The sequence below is a fragment of the Pteropus medius genome, unplaced genomic scaffold (assembly GCF_902729225.1).
Source record: "Pteropus medius unplaced genomic scaffold, Ma_sr-lr_union100, whole genome shotgun sequence".
NCBI classification, from domain to species: domain Eukaryota; kingdom Metazoa; phylum Chordata; class Mammalia; order Chiroptera; family Pteropodidae; genus Pteropus; species Pteropus medius.
This window is the reverse complement of record NW_024349799.1, coordinates 17,190,649-17,215,085: the sequence shown is the minus strand read 5'-3', so window position 1 is coordinate 17,215,085 and position 24,437 is coordinate 17,190,649. Positions and strand designations below refer to the sequence as shown.

The 24,437-nt window shown below is 35.8% G+C and overlaps 1 protein-coding gene and 1 pseudogene across 6 annotated transcripts in view; one reads left to right on the top strand and one right to left on the bottom strand.

Annotated features, from left to right (window-relative positions):
• ANKFY1 (ankyrin repeat and FYVE domain containing 1) overlaps window positions 1–24,437 on the top strand; it is an 81,055-nt gene that overhangs the window by 36,417 nt on the left and 20,201 nt on the right. For 5 of the 6 annotated variants that reach the window (XM_039886414.1, XM_039886410.1, XM_039886409.1 and 2 more), the window contains 7 exons: window positions 4,733–4,868; window positions 9,830–9,953; window positions 11,042–11,191; window positions 12,539–12,704; window positions 18,451–18,655; window positions 21,385–21,453; window positions 21,674–21,873. In XM_039886414.1, coding sequence (XP_039742348.1) covers window positions 4,733–4,868; window positions 9,830–9,953; window positions 11,042–11,191; window positions 12,539–12,704; window positions 18,451–18,655; window positions 21,385–21,453; window positions 21,674–21,873 — 1,050 coding nt within the window. Of the gene's footprint in view, window positions 1–4,732; window positions 4,961–9,829; window positions 9,954–11,041; window positions 11,192–12,538; window positions 12,705–18,450; window positions 18,656–21,384; window positions 21,454–21,673; window positions 21,874–24,437 lie in introns of all 6 variants that reach the window. The other variant, XM_039886415.1, reaches the window with a different exon arrangement.
• Window positions 9,175–9,293, bottom strand: LOC120621215 (uncharacterized; annotated as a pseudogene).

Genomic DNA, 24,437 nt, shown 5'->3' with positions numbered 1-24,437 from the left:
AATCATACAGTATTTGTCTTTTTGTGACTTATCTCATTTAACATAATGTCCTTAAGGTTCATCTATGTTGTAGTATATGTCAGAATTTTCTTCCTTTTTAAGATTGAATAATATTCCTTTGCATCTATATACCATATTTTTATCTATTCATCCACTGATGGACATTTGCATTGCTTCCACATCTTGGCTATTGTGAGTAATGCTATGAATATGGTTGTATACATATCTCTTTAAGATCTTCTTTCAATTTTTTTGGATGTATACCCAGAAGTGGAATTGATGGATCATATAATAATTCTATTTTTAATTTTTTGAAGAACTGCCATACTATTTTTCATAGGGACTGCACCATTTTATGTTTCCACTGGCAGTGCACAGAGTTCCAGTTTGTCCACATCCTTACCAACACTTGCTATTTCCTGGGTTGGATTTTTTTTGACAATGGGTGTTCTAGTGGATGTGAGGTAATCAAGATATGTTCTTTGTGTTTAGTTTGCAGCAGTTTTATTATGATGTGTCTAGATATGATTTAGTTTTTCGCTGGAGTTCCTTGATCTTGAATCTAAAAACTAATCTCTGTCACCACATTTGGACAGTTCTTGACCATCATTTCTTCAAATATTTTTCTTCCTTGATCTTTTTCTTCTCTCCTTCTGAGACTCCATTGACGCTTTTACTAAACCTTTTGTTACTATCCCACAAGTTTCCTTGAGGTTCTTTTTTCCTCCCAGTCTTTTTAAACTGTCTGTTCTTTAGATAGGATAATTTCTATTGATCTGTCTTTCAAGTTTACTGACTTTTTCTTCTGCCATTTTCATTCTGCTGTTTAGCCCATGGTGTGAGTTTTTATAATGGATATTGTAGTTTTTATTTCTATAATTTTCATTTGTTTTTATAGCTTATATGCCGAAAAGTCATACCTTTTAATTTGAAGTGTGTTTTTCTTTATCTTCTGGAGCATCATTAAACCTATATCTAGGTCATCTTGGGGTTAGAATATGTCGATTTTCTTTTCCCTTGAGAAATGGTCATTTTTCTTTTTTTTTCTTTTTTACTATTATCAAATGATTTTGGATTGTATCCTGGACATTGTGATTGTGTTATATAGATTCTGAGTCCTGTATAATCCTCTGGAAAATGTTGAAGTCCTTAGGCTCAGACTGCAAGTTCTATTTCACTTTCTGTGGGTAGTGGTTCAGATATCACTTCAATATTTAAAGCTAGGTTGGGACTAATTCATGCATGAGCAGCTAGAAGTAAGCCAGAGACCTCTGTGGGTTCATACACAGAATTAGGAGATCACCTTCTCTGGCTCCTTTTCCTAGTCCATCTGGCCAGAAAGCTGGAATTTTATTGGAGTTTTAGGCATCCCCAAGGTCACCACAGCAGTGTTGCTCCTCTACTCTCAGGGCAAAGCCATAGAGCGGAAAAAAAAAATCTGGAAACTCATGCAGTGTGGTTGCTTCTTCAAGTTTTCCCTGCCCATACAATTCAGGGGCTTTTGTTTACATTTTAGAATCCTCAGATAGTTGTTTTTTTGTACTCTGTCTAGTGTTTTTAGCTATGGTTGGTTGAAATAGAATGGGGTTGTTACACTGCTATAATAGAATTAGAACCTCTATCCTAATATTCCTTTTTGACGTGGATTATTTAGAAGTATGGTTTGAGGGGGTGGTTATTTTTATTTATAAGAAGTTATATTTAAGATTGTGTCCTTGAACTGATTAAAGAGGATTTTTTACTGATTAAAGATGCAGCCTATCATGATTTTTTTAATTTTATGAATCAAAAACTATAAAGTAGACGAAGAAAAACAGTTGGAAACTCAGACAATTTAATTAAATGAGTCATAGCAGGAGATTCAAAACACCTTTCTCAGCTTTTGACAGATTAAATAGAATATTTATGTAACAAAATTAATTTCCTTAGTATGTTTCATTTAGTGGTTAATTACATACAGAAAAGACATTCTTTTCAAATGTCTTATAAAATATTTATTTAAAATAAAAAAATAATAAAATATTAGGCCACGTAGAAAATCTCAAATTCCCAAAAATGTGACTATATGTATCTTGGACTACAGTGAAGTCAGAAGTTTGGGTGTTATTTTTCTTTTCACCCTCACAATTGCAGATTTTTACGAGCTTGTGTGCTGGACCTTCTGAGGGGCACACTGCCTCTAAGTAGCACATACACCATGCAGATCATAGAGGTCACCTGGTTTCACTTCTTAGCGTCTAACTCCTTTTAAAGGTAACTCCCGGTTTATGGAGTTACCTGACTTTTTTTTTATCTGATTTTTACAACCACTTGCTTAAGTAGATTGGAAGCAGATAGACTTTATGATTTGCCTAAAAGTTCACAGTTGGAAGCACATACCCTCCATCTGATTCAGTGTTCTCTGCAGCCTTATACCACTGGCTGATTAATATGAGTCTCAAAATGGATTATTCTCAGTATATTTTGGAGATTAAGGAGAGAGTCAAGGCAGGAGTTGGAAAGCTTGGATATCACTTAAACTTTATTTGAAATTTTGCAGACCTCCAGGAAATCCCTGCTGGTGGTAGTTTTGAAGAAAATTATTTAGGTTTTGGTATATCAGTTGTACAGGTTAAGTTTATTGATTTGGACAATTGAGGGAGAGTTATTAAAGGAAATCAGCCAAATTTTAAAACAGAATGAAAGAAACTATTACAGAGAAAGTGTTTGAAGGTAGTGGTGTTGTGGGTGCTCTCATCATTAGAAATAAGCTATTTTTCCAAGATAAGGCTGTATAAGAGGAGTACTATATATAGTTTTGGCATTTGGGGTGACACTGGACAAATCACATAACTTACATATATTTTTCTTTTCATTAAAAGACCACTGAGATATTAAACCCAATTTACAAAGTTAGCTCAGAAATTCATTTTATTTCCAAGATCTACTCTATGTACCTTAGTTTTAGCTGAAGTACTTCTTCAAGTTGATTGTTTAAATAAATAGATTCTCATCTGATTTTAAACTATTTTCTCTCTCTTAAAACATTTAAAAAGTGCAATTACTCCATTACCAGGAAAGAGAGAAGAGAAAAAATAAACCTTAACATGATCACTATTAGCATCTTGGTTTACTTTCACTGTTTTTTTTTTTTTCATTATGCTTTTTTCTTTCTTTTACTATCTGGCTATTTTAGAAGATAATAGTAAATCAATGTGGTTGCGAGTAAATCAGGGACACTCACTTGACATTAACTTCCTTCAACTCTTTCCTCCCCACTATTGTTGGAAGGGAAGGGGTTAATAGAAGCTAATTAGTTGTTGCCTAATTACTGAGTTAATAAGATGTTACTGGTCCATGTTGCATCTTTCTTAGATAATCAAGCATTGAGTAGCTTCTTAATCCTTAATAAGTATCAATATCATGTTGAGGATTTATTAGAACACAAATGCAGGGGGCCCAACCCCGGAGTTTCCGATATAGTAGATCTGGCATGGGCCTGAGAATAAGAATTTCTAATAAGTTCCCAGATGATACTGATTCTCCTAGCCCAGGACTGCACTTTGAGAATCTCTGGTGTAGATCATGATTTTATGTGATCCTCTAACCATCACTGTCCTTATTCTGGTTAATCAAGAATTGACTCTTCATTGAAATCAAAGTTTAGATATTTTATACTACGATTTTCATCCCAAGTTGTTGTAGAGTCTTTAACTTAAAAAATTATACATGTTCATTAAGTAAAAATCAGGGGAAAAATAAGCTAAATGAAAAATTAGTTGTGAATTCCATCAGGGTTGATATTTTAGTGCGGTGTATATCCTTCTAATCTCAGTAGATAGACAGGTGGGCAGTTTATCTATTGCCTACTCCCCCGAGGTCAGATTAGAGACATACAGACACAAAACTGTATGTGTGTGTGGTATGTATGTATGTATATACACTCACGCACATATGTACACACACAAATATACCTAACAGAAAAAGAGATTGCATAATACATGTATTTTTAGCCTGCTTTTTTTTATTATATAGTGAATATCTTTATGCTGAATGTAGTTCTAAATAATTTTAATTGATGCAAAAATTTCCAGTGTGTATATTGTAATTTAATTTGTTCTCCATCATTGGACACTTTTAAGATTTTTGTTCCAGTTTTTAGTTACTAAAAATAATAGCATGTTGACTATGTTAGTACATATATTTCTCTATATTTGCTCAGTTATTTTCTTAGGATAATAATCTACACATATAATTGCTGTGTAAAAGGTTATGTACTTTTAAGAATCTTTGCTGATTTGAGAGACAAAAACATTATTCTAGTGTTTAAATTTGTGTTTAGTTATTGGTAAGGTTTATTGGCCATTTTTATTTATCTTTGTGAATTTCCTGTTTATATCCATTGCCATTTTTTTTCCATTGTTTGCCCATCTTTTCTTTTTTTGTAAGGTCTTTTATTAGAATGTAAACTCTTTGTCATATGTTTAAAATATTTTCCCCTATTTTATTTGATTTACATCTTTAGTAGGTTCATTTTCCTCGCTGTCTACCCCTTGCAAAACTTTTAACATTTTTCTGGAGTCTGATGCTGCCTAGAATGCTTAATCACCATTTTTAACAGCTGTGCGATATTTTTTTGATTTGGGTGTACCAGAACTCATTAATAAGCTTCAAATATTAGGGGTCCTCAAGAAAGCTTAAGTGTGTCATTGGGACTTTGTTTTCAGTTTATCTACCTTCTTTCTTTAACCAGATGCTAACCCTGAGGTGACAATGACAATGCTTCGCTGGATCTATACAGATGAGTTGGAGTTCAAAGAAGATGATGTGTTCCTGACTGAATTGATGAAACTAGCTAATCGATTTCAGCTACAGCTCCTTAGGGAGAGGCAAGTCACAGCAGATATATTCAAGCACCTCAGATGGTGGTGGCTGAGTTTTAATTATGCCAAGCTCTGGGAAAACAGCTTCTTCCGATAATGTAAATAACTTTTGCAAGGTGTTCTTTTAAAGGCTATAGTGGAGAGAGACTTTAATCTCCCTGGCATTGTGTTATCTTGTAAAGCTAAATTTTGCTAAAGCTTTTACATATTCTCTTTTCTTTTACTGCTTTATTACCTAAGATTATATAGTTCTGTGAATTGATAAATGGAATATGAAATAATATAATCCAGTGTCCAAGCCCTCAACTTTCCCTCCTGTACCATTTCCTTTGACATTTTATGAAAGAGACTTTCTGATCTACTTGAAGTCCTTGTATTCCTAAATTAATACATGACAGTATGGCTCAGTTAAGTGTCATAACCAGTGTCTCTGAGGTCTTCTGTGGTCGCTTCGGCAGCACATATACTAAAACATTGATCTTCATGTGTTACTGCTTTTTAGGTTTTCAAGGAAAGAGCCTGCTGTGTTTTTTTTATATTGCATTTTCTCTGTTGCTCTCCCAAGTTGACCTTTTTGAACAACAGAAAACAAATGATATCGGGCAAAACGCCCTTTAGTTTCTGTTGTAGATGTGGCCCTTGGTAGTTAGCTTGGTCGATGGAGTGTCTTTTTATATCTATATCATTTGATGATCTTTTGTATCGTGGCTGTGTGAAGAAAGGGATTTTATCCTGGATGGGTGAAGGGATAGTTTCAACCATCAAGAGGCATTCTACCTGTTTTTGTGTTGCCCTCAGAGAGCCAAGGGAAACCTTGCTACCTAGAGCTGCTTGTTCTGTTTTCACTGTGGGGCTGATGTTTCCCTTGAGATGGCCCGTTATGCCCATATGAATCCGTACACTGGTTACTCCTGACTTTCTATGATTGACGTGGGTTTAAGTGCATTTTAATACCTAAATCCAATAATTAAGAAAAAACTGAAACAGTTCTAAGGTTAGTAAAGCTAGCTTTACCATTGAGGCATTGTAATTAACTCGTTGTTTGGGTGAGTTTTTGAACCATCTGAGAGTGAAATGAAAACAATTTTAATTAGATTGAATGTGATCTATAGCCCACCCCCCAAGATTTCCTGAGCTTTCTCTCATTGACCTTGTCAGACTTTGATAAAAATGCCCTGGGGTTGGAGTAGTTTAGATAATTGTAATCTGTGTAATGGATTCATTAATTAAAATGTTTGTTGTTATTGACCAATTAGGCTTTGTAACTATTAACATTACCAGGCTCAGTTTTGTATTGTTGGATGTGGACATTAAGTTGTTACCTGTTAGGGATTTTGTTAAGAGCTGGGATGGAAGAGACCCAGGAGTGGATTCACATGTTAGCTTTTAAAAGGTTGCAGAGTGCCCACTGCTGTCTGCGGGAGAAATTACACATTTGAGATAGTAAGCGAAAGGGCTCAGATACAAATGGGTGCATTTAAGTATGAAGTGGGTGTTAATCATTTTTTGTAACGTAAGGATCTCAGTGGTTTGGGAATGCTATCACCAATTTGATGAAGTTTTTTGGTAAGTATTATCAGGAATATACTCTTTCAAAAAAATAATATTATGCTAAAAATTGATAGTTAAAATAATTTTCTTGATTATTTTTTCTTAAATACATGTTCAACGTATGGTATTTGGAAAATATAGAATGATATAAAGAAAAAAACTAAGCCTTTTGTAATTCAACCACTGTAGCCTTTTGTTATTTATCTTTTCACTGTTTTTCTGTCTTATTCATACACATGGGATTGATACTAAAATTAAGAGTTTGTGGGACACTTTAATATATGCTTGATTTTGTACTTTAAAATTTATATTTACTGTTTTTGTGTGTCTGTATCCTTTTTGTACTCTAAAATTAAAAACATGTATTAACAAAATCCCTTCAGAGGAAAGTTAGTCTATCTTGCTACTTTTTAAAGAGAAAATATGAACTGAGAATCATGAATTTTATTGAAATATAATAGACAACTAGTTGCTTGTATTTACATTGTATAATTCAGTGAGTTTTTAAAAAAATTATAGTTGACATACAATAGTATACCAGTTTCAGTTATATAGCATATTGATCAGAGATCCATATAACTCGCAAAGTGATCACTCCACTAAATCTAATACCCCTTTACCGCACTGCATATTTATTCCAATGTTATTAACCATCTTCCCCATGCTGCACTCTATATCTCCATGTCTATTCTGCAACTATCCATTTGTACCTCTTAATCCCTTTGCCTTTTTTCGCTGTCCCCCACAACTCCCCTCCCACCTAGTATCCCTCCAAATATTCTCTGTCTCTATGCGTTTATTTCCACTTTTGTTGTTGATTTCGTTCTTTAGATTCCACATGTATGTGAAATCATGCGATATTTGTCTTTCTCTGACCCATTTCATTTAGCGCAATACCCTCTAGGTCCATCAAGGCAATAATATCTTTTTCCATCCCCTTCCTTTTAGTCTGTGTGTGTCTTTTAATCTGAAGTGAGTCTCTTGTAGGCATCATATGTAGAAGAATCGTGAATTTTAAATAAGATTATATGTTCTTCAGTTGTGTTACTATTTATATCCTGTGCAACTAGTGAATGGTACTCTGGGGATCCCAGAGTTAAGTGAAAAGGAAGTGTCTGCCAGTTGTCACAAAATATCTGTTTTCATGAAGCATAGCTGAGACTATCTTGGTTTAGTGTCATTTGGCTGTAGAAAAGAGAATGGAATTTTCAGACTCTCAGCGTTATCTGTAAAAGTGCTTTGTAAAGTGCTTTGCAAAGATGAGTCAGTACTCCCTGAGATTGTACCATGTGTTAGGACACTAGGATGGCAAGACCACAGATGGTTGTCATTGTAAAAGTGGTAAAAGTTTCATATATATGAAAAGAGGACTTTTTTCCTGGAATGTTCTGATTTCCTAGCCGAGGTCAGAATGACTTCCTCAGACATGGCTATAGTATGGTGCGATTTTGGGAAAACTAGTGGTACAGACAGTGGAGGCTCAAAATTATAACATTATTACTCTTTGTTTTAGTACTTACTTAGATATTGTAATAATTTGATTTAAAAGTGCCCTGGGAGAGATGCTTCTTTATACTAAGTCACTGTTTCTTAAAAACAAAGGACTTAAATGTAGGTCTTGGAATAAAATAAATGTCTGCATTTACCGCTAGATGGAGAAATGACTCCAAGAATATTCTTGCTCCTAGCTTAACGTCTCATCTGTAGGAGTTTGAAAGTTTGTTCATCATTCTTCCCAGGTCTTTCACATGACTTTCCTTCTTTCTTCCCCATGCTCATGGTCTTTCTCCACTTGTTAACTAAATCTCACTTGTTAAAATTGGAAATTATTTGCTAGCCAATCAGTTATTCATTGTAATAGTACTGAAACCCATTCATATTAGTTATTAAATTATGTAACTTCCTTGAGGACCTCAGACTTACAAGCATACCTATTATGTACCTTTTACTGTGCAAAGTTAACACAGTTTTCCTTTATCTTGAAAAATACACAGAGATCTCTAAACCTCTGAAATAGAGTATCCTTATTGTATAGAGGAGGTGCTAGCGGTACACAGAGAGCTAATGTGTTTTGGCCTCTAAAATTCAGTGTATCTCAACCCAGTCTTTCTCAGCTCACAATTCCTTTTTCTCTCATTACTACATTCTGTCCTTGTGAACAGAAAATGGTTTTTGTGGGGGCTGTGGGACAGAGGAGGCAATGGTGAGGTATCAGGGAATACCCCTGATATACTATATTAGGCTGCTGTGCTACCCTTGGAGGCGAATCTGATTTGTAGGGAGATGTACAGGCAAGAGAGATGGAAGGACCATACTACTGGCCTCCTTCCCCCCGGGCTGGTTCTGTGGAGGCTCACTAAGGTTCCCAGGAATTCTGGTGTAGTGGAAGCCTGGATCTTCCCAATGCTGGGTCTTCTGGACTAGGGTGTGTGCCTGCTTGTCTGTGTGCAATCCTTTCTACCCTGAGCTTGTCTGTGTGCAGCCCTTTCTACCCTGACAGAGTTGGTATTCTTTTATTAGTGATTGTGAGTCTTGTTGTTGTTACCAGGCTTTATGAGACATCCATTGTAGCCAGTTTTTCAGTCTTGGTGTACTGTGGTTTGACTCTTAGCTTAATTGTTTCTATACATGATAGATTTTTTTAAGTGGGCTTTTTATTTTTTAGTTTATTTATTTATTTTTTAGGCAAGGCAACCCTTGGTTGACCTCACAGATTGCAAAGACCTTGTCAGCTTACAATTCCTTATTTTTAAATTTTTTACACCTACAGCATCTGGTCTTCTTAGGTGGTCTCCCATCCAAGTACTAACCAGGCCCAACTCCGCTTAGCTTCCAAGATCAGATGGGATTGGGCTTGTTCAGGGTAGCATAGCCGTAGACATTAAGTGGGCTTTTTAAAACCAGCTTTATTGAGTTATAATTCACATACCAAACAATTCACCTTTAGGGAGGACTTTTAAGGAGGCGTTAATTTATTGAGGCATAGAGCTTCATATTTGAAGCTATTTCTAAGCCACACTTGTTGCACAATAGAGTTGTGTTGGTGAGAACTGCAAATGTGTCCCATATAATTAAATATCAAGGGACTAAATTTGACCCATTGTCTGATTTTACAGTTACCTGTATATATTATCCATGAGTTTCATGTGATTGCTTTTAAGGCAGTCGGGGGTTATGCTTAACATGTTTATTTACAGGTTATTTTGAGTCTGACCAGAGTGAACAATATAATATCGTAATGAAATGCTAATACTTTTAAAATATGGTAGCTATAATTTATTCATAACTAATTTGTTTAACCTTATACTTTAGTGTTACTGCACAGAGCCATCAGTATGCAGATCATTGCTTTGGTTTGTTCATTTGTGAATGTATTTGTCTTAATAATACTGTTCACTATTAATATTCTCTTTTAGATGTGAGAAGAGTGTTATGTCTTTGGTGAATGTCAGGAACTGTATTCGCTTCTATCAGACTGCAGAGGAACTGAATGCCAGCACCCTGATGAACTACTGTGCAGAAATTATTGCAAGTCATTGGGTGAGTGAAAGATTGAGGGTGTGGACAAAGTACCCTCACTGGAAGTCAGAAGACCTAGGCTTGGGACCTGGTTCCATGGAAAGGTATCTGTCTGGCGCCTAGTTTCCTCTTATTACAAAACTGAAGGCTGAGTGGTTGCATTTTTTGATGTGAGATTCTTTTTGGCTCTTAAAATCTCACAGTTCTGATTTCAGAGTAGAGGGCGGAAGATAGCTAAGGTCAAGAAAGTCTGGCAGTGAAGGTGCACCTGCCTTTACCTGCCATCTGCAGAAGTGGCTGTGAGCCACAGGAGCAGGTGCTGCCATGGGGCTAGCAGGCCTGCGGTGCTCGGCAGCACCATTTCAGAGTTTTTTCCCCTTACTTTCTCCATTGTGTGGAGAACATTGTTAAATTTAGATTTGCCCTTCTTAGGTAGCTTTCATCATAAAGAACGGTCTTGCATTTCTTTGTTATGTTTTGTTTTGCATTGTTAAAAAAAATCATAGCTATTGCTCTGTTTTATAATCTGGTTTCTGTGAATTGTTTGACTTTCAACATTGTAAGCAAAAGTGTCTTAAAGAATTGGATTTTAAAGTATTAAAACAAATAGTAACCTTTCTGCTAAAATGGGTAAAAATTTAGAGATCTGCAATATTAGAGACCAACTGTGACTCAGTGGAGTGAATTGTTTTTGGAAGTTCTGATTGATTCTGTAATTGCCATCTATTATCTTGTGGAGGGCCTTTGGTGGCTGTGTCCTTGTTGGATGTCAGTGTTGCTTGTGCTTTACCGTCTCATCAAGAGGCACAGTAATCCTTTGGTAAAGAGTAGCATCTTGGGACCTCTCGGCAATAAATCATGACTTGGCCATTTATCACATTGTGAACTTGGGCAAGTTATTTAGCTCTTTGTGCTTTACTTTCTTCATCTGTAAGATGGGAATGATAATAGTACCTATCTTAGGGTTTTTGCAAGGATTAAATCAGTTGGGAAAAGTTAAGTCCTTTAAAGTAGGGCTAGGCACCTTCTAAGGGCTTTTTAGTAAATGTCAGTTGTTACTGTTGATATGTTGAATCTGTTCTGCTTTTCACTATCTTTTTAATCTTTAGGATGACCTACGAAAGGAGGACTTCAGCAGCATGAGTGCTCAGTTGTTATACAAAATGATCAAATCTAAGACTGAGTACCCATTGCATAAAGCTATCAAAGTGGAGAGAGAAGATGTGGTCTTCCTTTATCTAATTGAAATGGATTCACAGGTACTGTAGCTGTGTTCATTTTCATGCCTTTTCCCCAAACTATACTTCATTTGTTTTTCTCTGTAATGCTCCTCACTTCCTTCTGAGCCATCACTGACACAGTCTTTAATGTAATATCTCTACTATTAGTCTGTTCAAAGCAATCTGAGCTTTGTCTTATCATGCTCCTCAAAAATTCTTCTAGCCTCTGCCCATTGCCTAATTTCTGAGCCACTCCCACATTTTTAGGTAGTTATCACAGCTGAACCTAACTTCTAGGTACCAAAATCTGTTTTAGTTTTCTTTTGCTTCTGTAAGAAATTACCACAAACCTATTGGCTTAAAACAACTCAAATTTATTATCTCACAGTTTTATAGGTTGGAAATCCCATACAAGCATCACCTTTCTAAAATCAAGACTATGTTCCTTTCTGGACGCTCTAGGGGAAAATCCATATCCTGCTCCTTTGGGTTGTTGGCAGAAATCAGTTCCTCATGGTTATAGTACCAATGTCCCGATTTTCTTGCTGGCTGTAAGCTGAATGTCATAGCCTCTAGAAGCTGAGAACAGCTTCTAGAGGCTATGACATTCCTTATCTCATGGCCCCCTTCTTATCTAAAAAAAGCCAATAATAGAGGATGAAGTTCTTCTCATGTCACATCTCTCTGACCTGCTAATCTGCCTCCCCTTTTCACTTTTAAGGACTCATGTGATTAGATAAATTGAGTCCTCTTGGATAATCCAGAATTATTTTTTCCACCTCAGGGTCCTTAACCTTAATCTTATCTGCAAAGTGCCTTTCCATAGTGTAAGGTGATGTAGTCACAGGTTCTGGGAGATTAGGACACAAACATCTTTAGGAGGCTGTTATTCTGCCTACCACACTGTCTTAGAAGAAATGCAGTAGCTTTTGACAGATGGGAGTGTAGTATGTTTATCTTGGGTGTCCAGAGTGTGTGTGTGGGGGGGGCGGGGGGGGCGGGGATAGACATTAAACTGCTAGGAGGAATTGAATAGTTAAGCCACAGTCTTTTATACAGACATTAGCTATTTTCCATCAGGCTCTCTGAACTGGCACTTTTGTTCCTATAGCACTGTCTGCATTTCTCCCTTGGTCCTTATATTGTCTTCCATGGTGTTTGTGTCTGCTTTGTGAGCCCTATTAATTCCATGCTCCCTGAAGGGCATGTGCCCTGAGGAGGCCTAAGAGAAATTTGTGAATTCATTTGAATTTGGGGAGTAAGCAGTGTTATAGTACTAAAATTTGACATTTGCATACGAGATGATATTTAAGTCAAGATGGGAGAGATTAAAATCAGTTGTATTCTCTCCTGGCTGGGTGCTAATTTACAAATTTATCTGTGCAGCTCCCTGGGAAGCTGAATGAATTGGATCATAATGGAGATCTTGCTTTAGACCTAGCTCTTTCTCGACGGCTAGAGAGTATTGCCACCACGCTGGTTAGTCACAAAGCTGACGTGGACATGGTAGACAAGAATGGCTGGAGCTTGTTACATAAAGGAATCCAAAGAGGTAGGAAGAAGTATATTTTATATTTTTCTCTGTGGACAGTTTTACTTTTATCCAAGTAATTTTTGAAGACTCTCTTACCCTGTTCCACAAAATTTCAAAGTCTTCTTGAGTCTGTACTCACAGGCTACATGATTTAGAATTTGTGATCAGTGAGTCAGGGAGGAACTAAAGAGCTATTGCCTCTGCCTTGTTGGTTAGGCTTGTCATAATGTCTAGAATGATGATACTTTCAGAAGTGCCTTTTACTTATAAGCTATTGATGTGTTTGCTTATTCAGTGTATTACTTTGTCCAGGAATTGCGCTAGGAAGATTTTACTTGTATCTATTACTGTTAAGAGAGGAAAACTGTCAAAACCACTAACAAGTTTAAACATATTCTTGGATTTAGAGTTGTCACTTTTACAGACTAGATATCTGTCACAGCTAAGTGGTAAAGTTTCATTTTGTCTTAGAAAAGTTATATGAAATTGTAGCTATCTTTTGAGTATATAGTCATTGGTAGTGAGATAGAATTAAGATAAAAACATTTCGATCTTAATAAATTTTGAGGAGAAAAAAGTACATCTTTTGTTTTATTTTGTTTTGTTTTTCCCATGGCCTTATTAACTCTTAAGTCCCAAATAGATCCTTGCTGACTCTACTTTACAGTAGTCATTTTTTGACAGAGTGGGAAGCTATATAGAGGTAGAGTTCATTATGGACTGAAAGCTTTCAAAAATGCCAAAGACTTAACTTTGTAGAGAGAGAGAGAGATGACTTGATTAAAGTAGTTAGCCATGGCCACTTTTTGTTTACATGTGGACGTCAAAGACAGTACACTGGTTTCCGCACACCTTAATCATGTATATTTCCCCGTCCAATTATGCATTATTACACCATTATTGTCTCTGCTACACTTTGCCATTCACAAGTTTGCTCCTAGTTGGTGCAATGTAGTTACTTCAGATATGATTCTGTTGCAGCTGTGGCTTTGCCCTTTTTGGGCAAAAGTTTTAATAATATAAATATCCCTCTAAGCCATGTGTTAGAGTGTTAAGCTTGCTGGCTGATGGAGAGGAAAATTTTGTTCATCACTGGGAAGGATATCCTTAGAGTACGTCAGTGTTAAGAACAGATGCATTTTTCCCAAGAACCATTGTGCAAAAACATCGGGGTGCTTGCTTAGTGCTGGGTGTGTGTTCAGTGGGGAAAGTTTCCACCACATAGGGAATTATTCTTTCCCATACCATTTAGTGTCTGAGATGTTTATTTTGGAAGTAAATAGACTTGTTACTAAAAAAGCAATCCAGAATTATGTTTTCTTTCCTCTTAGGGAGTTAAAGTCTTATGTGTGATGGAAAAACATCTTTGATGAGTTATTAAATATTTTGGTGATGCTTAGTTACAAGAATTGCCAAGAATTGGTGGTGCATTTTTTATGCTTATTTTCAGATGATTTAATCTCCTACTCTGAATTTATCAGTTGCATTCAAGCCTGCAAGTTACAGTGTTGGTATGATAAACTTGGTTGTTGCTAGTTTTGGAGAGTGTGGCATGGTGTGGTGGACAAAGCACTGGTGTTGGAGCGCGAATGTACCATGGTTTGAATCTTGGCTCATCCACTTACTCTGTGGCCTTGCACAAGTCACTTAACCACTTGAGTGCTCTTTTCCTCATCCGTAAAGTGGGAATCATTTCTCTTTACTGGTTTTTGGGAGAATGAGAGGCAGTGTTAGCAGCACACCTTGCACAGTGACTACAGTGGGGTAGGGTCAACCCGCTGCTCTTACCTAGCCCCTGCATTGGAGAGCCACAACTCCTATAGGACTTTTTTTCACTTTTCTTTCTTTAACTTGAGCTATCCGTCTGTTGACTTTGCCAAATAATTAAATGAGTAACATACTTAAATTTAATTGTTAACCTTAGTTTAATTTTATTGTAATTTGAGTGAAGATCTTTTCATATATGAGATTTAAGTCTGATCTGGACATGTGTTAGTAGAATTTATAAACAAAATAGTGATCATTCTAATAACCAAGTATACCAATCAGTTTGTATGAGGAATGAAATAGGCAGCCAGGTGATATACATATGGCAAGAGGGATGCCATCTCTTCTGATTAAGTGGATCTGGGCCAGAAGATGAATCCTTGAATTAAAAAAATCTAGTTCTTCTTGTGCTGATTTTCCTTAATAATCAACATCAATCTGTGGGTCTCTTAAATAGGATGCTCCTTTCTAATTATCAGTAGTAGATATGCAGATGATTCCACCAACTGGAGCAGCATGAGATATAGTTTGTATTAAATAATGAAAGTTACTGGCTGTTTCCTCAATAAAACTTCTGTCAGGAAGCTGCATTAAAAAAATTGTATGTGGATTTTAAAATTTTTAACATGTTATTAGAAATATTTTTATGTGGATAAATCATTATAATAATACCTCACATACATGACAGTATTGGCGAATGAGGTGATGAAGTAACTGAAACTTTTAAGAACCGTAAAACAGTTTCTATTTTAACTGTTTTTGATAGAAATCTTTCTAAAATGTATTAGAAGTTTCCTTTTTGACAGAAACTTTATAAATGATGCTTCTGACCTTTTCTGTTTCCTCCCTTTGTTCTGTTTTGTTTCTGATGTTAGTTGTCTTTTTTAATCTAGGTTGTGTACCCATGAGCTGACTTTCTTTTAATATAAAACATCATCAATTTTCAATTTACAGTAATTCCTAAATAACTTTTTGGGTGCAATGCATATATGTATGTTCATATATATATTTAAGAAAAATCTTCGGCTCTTATTAATAAGCTAGATCTAATCTAAAAGCTATAATTCTTTTAAGAGGATTTAAGATATAAACATTTTTTTTATTATACCTTCCACCTGAATCCAACCATTAATAGGTCTTCCTGTACCCTTATTTCTGTGTGCAGTATTGCCCAGTTTATCTTCTGTATATGTAGTGTATTATAAGTTTTTTCACTAATCTGTATTGTTTTAGCTTTACTATCTTTTTATCTCTTTAGTTTGGAATATATGCCAAGCTTATAGGTAATGAAACCATATTCCACTTCTTCTCCAGTATCTTATATATGTTGGACTTTTCATTTTAAGGCTTGTCTAATAACTTAATTTTCTTCCCATTTCTATAATGTAAGTGGCTTTCTCTAGGATATTTTATTCTGTTGCTAATATATTGTTTTTACATATTCTCTCCTAGACCAAATCTCTGTGGGGTACATACTGCACATTAGGGTTCTACTGAGAACTCCACTGTATGTGTGTATATATAGATGGCAAAGGCCTGATCCACCCTAGACCTGTGGTATGCATGTTACCTGTTGCTTTCAGAGCTCTCCTGAAATCTTTTTGTAAAGAAATCTACACTTTGATCCTTTGCATATGATGTCGGTAAAGGCTGCGCTTTCCTCCACCCCCTAAGAAAAAATTGGGTATGGAGAATGCAAATATTTTAGAATGTATTGGTTAGAGAAGTCTTAAGTTACTTAAAGTTAAAATTGATTGGAATTAGAGCCTGTCTGTTAAAGTGCAACCTAATAGCTTCAACCAGTCAATCCATTTTCTTCCTAAACATTTCCCTGGTACCTGTTTTGTATAAGACACTGGGTGCAAAAGTAAATCAGACATGGACTGATCAGCATCTGAGAGGTCTGTGGTAGCCTAGCCACCTTAGTGCCAGAGCTTACATTCTTCAGCAAGATGATCCCTTGGAAGAAAGCACAGAGTACCTGGGAAGTGTTGAAAACCAGATGATTTTGAAATTCCATGTCCACTGAAGATCAAATGAAATCCATATATTCATATGAAAATGAACATAGAAATATAAATAACAGACTTGAGAGCTTTGCCACTCCTGAAATTCTAAGCCCCATTCTAGATGTTCAGACTGCATAAGTATAGTTGAAGATGAAATATTATATAAACGAAAACTTCACATAAGTGACTTCAAGAGAAAATCATCATCTGGAAGTTGTGGTTCAAAGAAGTGTGCATCTACAATATGAACGGAATTAGAAATAGATAGAAGGGTCCTGATGTAATGAAAAAAAACAGATCTAACTATGGAAAAAACACCACTGCTTATGATCAGTGTAGTAAAGAAGTTCCAAGGCATCTTTAACAACTAGACTTTCGTCCTAAGACATCTAACAACTTTAAGAAGTACAGTCACAATCATAGGACAAGTAAATTAACCTGGGAGGTGGTTCTCATTCTTTGGATCTTCTAGCTAAAGAAGGATGTAATTTGCAAGAAATTCATCCCTTACAAGAAACCTTGGTGAAATGTAGATGCAGTCTAGAAAGTACTTCTGGATTCCAGATAAGCTCTTGGGATGACTTAGATATGTACTCTGACATACTCACTGAAGTTAGACATGTGGACTGTCAAGGGGAGGATGAGTTTGATTTGAAAGACTTCTTAGCTATGAGCTTAGTCGACGCTACCTGGAGACTGCTCGCTGAAAGAAAGGATTGCTTTTATCCAGCTAGGTGGAATGTCTCAAAATATACATTATGCTTTTATAACTGGATGATTACTCTGTTAATAGTTTGTTATCTTATGATGCATTGTTATTCTTGCCTTATTTTCTAAAGAAGTGTTAATTTTATGTATAGTGATTGGTTTTGCATGTTTTAAATTATAAATGGAACTAAATCCAGGGAAGGTTGAACTTGAAGTAATCTTACAGCAAACTTAATTGCTTAATCACTAGCATCCTTTAAGTTAAGTTGACAAGTTTACTTAAACTGGTTTTCCACAGGTATTTTTAACATTAAATTGCCACTTGTCAAATTGCTTGCTTCTAAATTTAATCATATATTCACAGAATCAATCTGGAGTCAGCTTTTCTTTGTAGGTATGTGGCAAAGTATTTTCAGAATTGTATGCCTTTAATATCTTTATGTAAACTTAATTCTTGGCCTTTTGTCAAGATGTCAAGGTAGTTTTTTTCCTTCATACAGAGCACTAAATGGTCAAACATGGTAGTTTGAGCTATTGAAATTATTGGACTTCTATGTAAGTTATTCAGTCTCGATTTGGTATTTGTAAATAGTCCTAGTTAGACTCTTCTACCTGTAATGCTCCAAGAGTTAAGGCAATGAAAGGGACTTAGAATGAGATTTTGTTTTTTACAACCAGTTAATTCACTGTGAATTTTTTTGAAACTAGTAATGTGTACAGATTCTTTGTTCAAATATTCCATTGTAAACTTCTTACTAAGACTATTGTTTGCGTGAAATGAGATTGAGAAAATAGAAAGACTCTTTGTAATAATAATAAATGAATCAGACATGGTCTTACTCTGAATAGGAACCTGTATGCAAGTGCAGCAGGTTGCAGGTACGTGTTGCGTAGGTACAGACTGTGATGAGGAAATGAGGGAAGCAAATCGTGTTGGGGGGAAACTTTGGAACCTTTTTTGAGAGTTGATGTCCAGAAGAGGCCTTTGAAGGATAGAAGCCTGGTATATTTAAATAGTGAAGCAATGCTGAGGTGTGGGGGCGGAACAGATAACAGGTAATCAGAAATTGAATGAAGCCTTTTGAATTTGAGTATGTAACTCTGTGATCTCAATGATGAGTTTCCACTTAAAGGTGTCCCAAGAGGTTCCGCTTTAGACACAACCAGTTTTCCCTCTTCTTTCTCTGCAGTTACTAACTTGATGACTTTTTGAGGAAATATTGGCCAGAATATTTGGGTATTGTCATATTTGACGATTTCTTCTGTTATTTGATTTCAAGGCGATCTCTTCGCTTCCACTTTCCTCATTAAGAATGGGGCCCGTGTCAGTGCTGCTACATTAGGTGCCCAGGAGACACCGTTGCACCTGGTAGCATTGTACAGTCCAAAGAAACATTCAGCAGATATGATGTCTGCAATGGCACAGATTGCAGAGGCCCTCCTGCAGGCTGGTGCGAACCCCAACATGCAGGACAGCAAGGGCAGGTAAGTTGGGGAGCAAGTAGACTGCTCTTAATACCATTCCCAGAATGTTATTTTACAGTGGCACATAACTGGCAGACAGGGACTTAATATTTTTTTCCAGCTTTATTGAAACATAATAGACAATTAGTTGCTCATATTTACATTGTACAATTCAGTGAGGTTTTTTTTTTCAATTATAGTTGGCATACAATATTAGTTTCAGTTGTACAGCATAGTGATTAGAGATCTGTATAACTCACAAAGTGATCACCCCACTGAATTTAGTACTTCTTTCCCTTTACATATTTATTGACTACAACATTATTGACTATTTTCCTTATGCTACACTTTATATCTCCATGACTATTTTGTAACTATCCATTTGTATTTAATCTCTTTGCACTTTTTCATCATCCCCCCAATTTCCCTTCTATCTAGTAGCCTTAAAATATTCTCTGTATCTATGAGTTTGTTTCTGCTGTTGTTGTTGCTATTGTTTATTTTGTTCTTTGGATTTCACGTGTACGTGAAATCAAATGGCATTTGTCTCTCTATCTGACTTACTTCATTTAGTGCGATATCCTTTAGGTCCATCAGGGCAATATCTTTTTCTGTCCCCTTCCTTTTAGTCTGTGTGTGTCTTTTAATCTGAAGTGAGTCTCTTGTAGGCAGCATATGTAAGGATCTGTTTTCTTATTCATTCAGTCACTCTGTCTTTTGGTTGGAGCACTTAATTCTTTTCCATTTGAGGTACTGGTTGATTGGAATGTAGTTGTTACCATTCTTTATTCCTGTTTTTGATACATGTTTTTTTTCTAAAAGAAATCCCTCCAACATTTCCTGTAATAGTGGCTTGGTGTTGATAAATTCCTTTAGCTTATTTTTCTCTGGGAAGCATATTATCTGTCCTTTGACTCTAAATGATAGCTTTGCTGGATAAAGTATTGTTGGTTGTAGATCCTAGATTTTCATCACTTTGAATATTTTGTGCCAAGCCCTCTGTCCTGCAAAGTTTCTTTTGAGAAATCAGCTGCCATGTAGGTATCTAACCTCTTTTCTCTTGCTGCTTTTAAGATTCTCTCTTTGTCTTTAACCTTTGGGATTTTAATTATGATGCGTCTTGGTGTGGTCCTCTTTGGGTTCCTCTTTCTTAGGACTCTCTGAGCTTCCTGGAGTGTATGGCTATTTTCTTCACCAGGTTAGGGAAGTTTTCCATCATTTCTTCAGATAGATTTTCAACTTCTTGTTCTCCCTGTTCTCCTTAAGGTACCCCTATGACATAGATGTTTTTACATTTAATTTTGTCCCATAGGCTCCTTAAATTATTATAATCTTGGCTTCTTTTTTCTTACCATTCTGATCAAGTGTCCTTGGCTTCCCCATCCTCTACATCAGTGGTTCGATTCTCTTCATCCACTCTGTTGATTCCCTCTAATATACTCTTTATCTCAGATAACATATTTTTCATTTCTGACTCGTTCCCTTTTATAATTTCTATTTACATTTTTATGTTTTTTATCTCTTTGTTAAAGTTCTCACTAAGTTCATCTACACTTCTCCTAAGTTCACACTGAGCATCTTTTTAACCAGTGTTTTGAACTCTGCATCTGTTAGATTGCTTGATTCCATTTTTCCTGGATCTCTGTTTTGTTCTTTCATACGGTTTCTGCTTCTTTGTTTTCTCATTTTGGCAGCTTTTCTGTGTCTGTTTTTATATACTAAGCAAAGCTCCTAAGTCTCCCAGTCTTATTGACATGGCTTTGTGAAGCAGGTGTCCAGTGGCACAGTCCTGAGAGGGGTTCAGCTGCAGGCCAAGTTTAGCCCCAGTTTTTGCCCCTCTGGAGCCACATGTTAAGATTCAGCAAGAAGCCACACCAGAAACCGAGGTCAGCTACCATCAGTGTGGGTCTTGGAGATGCTCAACAGGTAGCACAGGACTTGTCCAGGACACAACTGAATGTGGCTTGGGTAGGGCTGTGAGTTGGGGGAGGCGGAGTTTCAGGGAATCTTCTAGGCAGAGCGACCTCTGTTGTCCAGTTTGATGACATCTCAGCCATGTTGGCACTCATACTTAAAAACGATGGATCTTCATGAACTCTCAATATCATGTGGTAATTACTTTATCACCCAAAATATTGCATCCTTTTTTTTTCTTATGTTGATTCTTTCATTCTCCCCACCACCACCACCACTCCCTTCCCAACTGCAGTAAACTCTGGCAGTCTGTGCCTCTCAGATACATGCTAGCCTGGTGCTCTCCAGTGGCTGTCACTTTCAAGACACTTGAGAGATAAATAAAAGCAATGAAGAGTGGTTAAATGCCAGTTCCTACCCGTTGCCACTCTGAACATGTTAGAGAATAACAGAAAATTATGGGAAGGAAAATATTTATTTTGAGAATTGTGGAGGATAGGTAGGGAAAAATATGCATACCTATGGTAGAAACTGCTGTTTTAAAAACATGAGTATATACACAGTAAGTGTCAGTATTTAATAGGAAGTATTTTTTATCTGTTCCTTTTATTGATTCTTGTCCTTTTGGCCACTGAATAAGTGGTAACATAGAAGCAAACACATTTTCATTCATTGATACTTGGTCATGGTTTTAAAGAACTATTTGCCAGGGTATAAAAAGACACTTTTGTAGAAATGTAGGATTTGTTGTGGATGGTGATTCTACACAGGAGTTTAGTCACCTCTTGCTGAGTAATTGGGCCTGTCCTGACTGACATCTCTTTTTCATCCTGCAGGACTCCTTTACACTTATCCATCATGGCCAGGAATGAATACGTGTTCAATCAGTTGCTGCAGTGTAAACAGTACGTAGGGAGACATGGAGAAATGAAAAAGCAGTTGTGAGGGTGGGATTGTGAGTGAAAAATAATTCTTTTAAATTTCTTTTAGTGTTATAAATTTTAATAAGTAAATGTAAAATTAAAAAATGATCATTCAAGAAGCGCAAAGAGAAAGGTTGAGGCTTTTGGCAATATAGAGTGTCTGAAGGAGATGTTTGCTGTTCACATTGCTTTCTTATTTTAGATTAGATTTAGAACTGAAAGACCATGAAGGCAGCACAGCTCTGTGGCTTGCAGTGCAATACATCACTGTGTCATCAGACCAGTCTGTAAACCCTTTCGAAGACCTTCCTGTGGTAAATGGGACTTCATTTGATGAAAACAGCTTTGCAGCCAGACTCATTCAGCGTGGCAGCAACACCAATGCACCTGATACGATAACAGGTAAAGCATAGATCATGAAGAGCTGATGCTAAGTCTGGAGGCTCCATGAAATAGTGTCAGTGTTTTACCTACAATTTAGAAACTGGGTGACATACTATTATAAATCTGAGTTCTTTTTTTAATCTTATGCTTCAAAAAATATAGCCAGACTCTGAGTTATGTCCTTTAAGCTGCAATACAATGGGGTGAGTTTCAGACTTTCTGGACTTAGAACTCTTTTTACTCAATTAAAAATTATATTCCAAAGAGCTTTTGTTTTGGTGGGCTATATTTCCGATATTTGCTGTATTAGAAATTAAAACAAATTTTGAAAATATGTATTATTAATAATAACAAACCATTATATGTTAACATAAATTTTTTTTTTTTGAAGAATAACTTTCACAACAGAATTTCTTTGGAAGAATTACTGGTTTCTTATATCTGCATCAACTTTTGAGATATGTTTTGGTTAAAGTATATGAGTGAAACATACCCTCACATAGTTATGTAGCTGGAAAATGTAGGCATATTTTAAGAGCCTTTCCAGAAAATTGTAGACCTATTTCTTTGATACTACAGCAAGCAGAATTCATCAGGTGATAATTTCTTTAAGGTTAGTTGCAATGTGGAATCTGAAACCATATCAGTGAACTTTTTGTATTTTGTTATATTAAAATCCATGGTCTGCTTGTGCTTTGAATGGATCTTTTCTCCATGCAGGATTTTGTAACATCATGCCTTAGTCATTTGGAAAATATTGGTTCAATGAGTTATGTAAATCTTTAAAATGTTCATGTTATTTTAGAATCACATTTATTATCACCTCCGATCTCATCAGAAAAGTCAGTATTGATAAGTTGTCAAACTTAATAGTTGCAAATTCTGATTTTCACTTGCAAGATCAAATTTTATCATTTGATACAAATTGTTTTTCTTACACAGACAGGTTCACTTTGTTCATTTTCAAGAAAATGTCTGCCGAGTACTTACATTTGAATACCATAGTTTGTTAATCAGTTCTTTCAGGTAAAAATGATTTTCCATGCAAAAAGCTGCTACTTCGTTTGTAGTTTAATAGTTACACAAGTGCTTTTCCTCGAGACAATTCTTGTACTTTGTTACAGCAAGCATGGCTTTATGTGTACTTCTTTTGTCACACAGAATGTTAAAGACATGTACTCAATGTTGAGATTTAATAAAGCTAGTAATTTTTACTGCTTTATCAAAGACTACCTTAAGTGAAACTGGCTTTTTTTGACTGGATACGTGGATTACAGTGACTACTAGTACATTTTGAGGCCCCTACCTTGATTTGTGTTAAGGCTCCCCAGTTTCATCCACCATTGATTTTGTACCATCAGTGCACACTGGAGAAAAGCAAAAATATCAAGTATTATTATTATGAAAATAGCTTGCCCTCATGGAAACTCCCAAGAATCTATAAACCACACTGTGAACCACTGTTTTAAAGTGAATATCTCCTTGATCAACTAAATAAAACATGAGGATGTTTTAAAGAGAGGGATCGATTCCATATGATTCAGTATTGAGTACCAGCAATACATAAAGAATGGGAACGTGCCACTGACAAGGGGAATTGGCCAAAAAAAAAAAGGGTGGCTATTAAACAGCTCTTCCCCTAAAATAGGTTTAATAATTAACATTTAAATAAGGATCAAATGAAATCATCCCTCTGGGTGACATAAAAACTAAAAGCAATGGTATATAGGACAGGGAGTATAGAAAATACTATGTTTAGACCTAAGACCCACTGAAAATGAGATTGTTACTAAATTGCTTTTAATTTACAAGCGTTTGTTATTGCCATAATTTTAGTGATTTCTAATTTTATCTACATTATGTAAGAGCGTGGCATGTAAGAGATTGGTTCTTTGATATTTAGATTGAATATTAGACTCATATCCAATTTTTATAAAAGTTTGACATGTACTTGAAAAGAATGTGCATTCTTTAATTGTAGGATGTGGCATTCTCTGTTTATGTTCATTAAGTCAAGCTTGTTCATTATGCTGTTCAAATCTTACTCATTAATTTATTAACTTCAGACTGCTTAATCTGTCAGTTCTCTGGGAAGTATATTAAAATTTTTCTCTGTGATTATAGATTTGTCCATTTTTCTTGGTAATTCAGTCAGTTTTACTTTATATACTTAGAATTTTAATACAAGTTCATGATTATTTTTTTCCTTGTTCCATTTTTTTTAAAGACATGTACTCAGTGTTTTTTAACATTTTCAACATCTCAATGATGTTTTAGCAGTTGCAGGTTATCTTTGTTCCATAGGGAGGTACAGATATCCCCCACTTTTCAAGTTTGTCTTATACCACTTCACTTTTACGAAAGACCTACCTCTTTTGCTAACGAAAGAAATCCAGAAGATTTTCACTTTTACAAAAAAAGGCAAAAAGCAAAAACAGCATTCAGCATCTGTGACACTGCTTTTACTATGTTAGTGTTTTATTTTAGGTTTTATGTGTTATTTGGTATGATTTGGTAAGTTATTTTTGGGGTCTGGGAATGCTTAAAAGTTTTTCCATATAATTAATGGGAATTGCTTTACA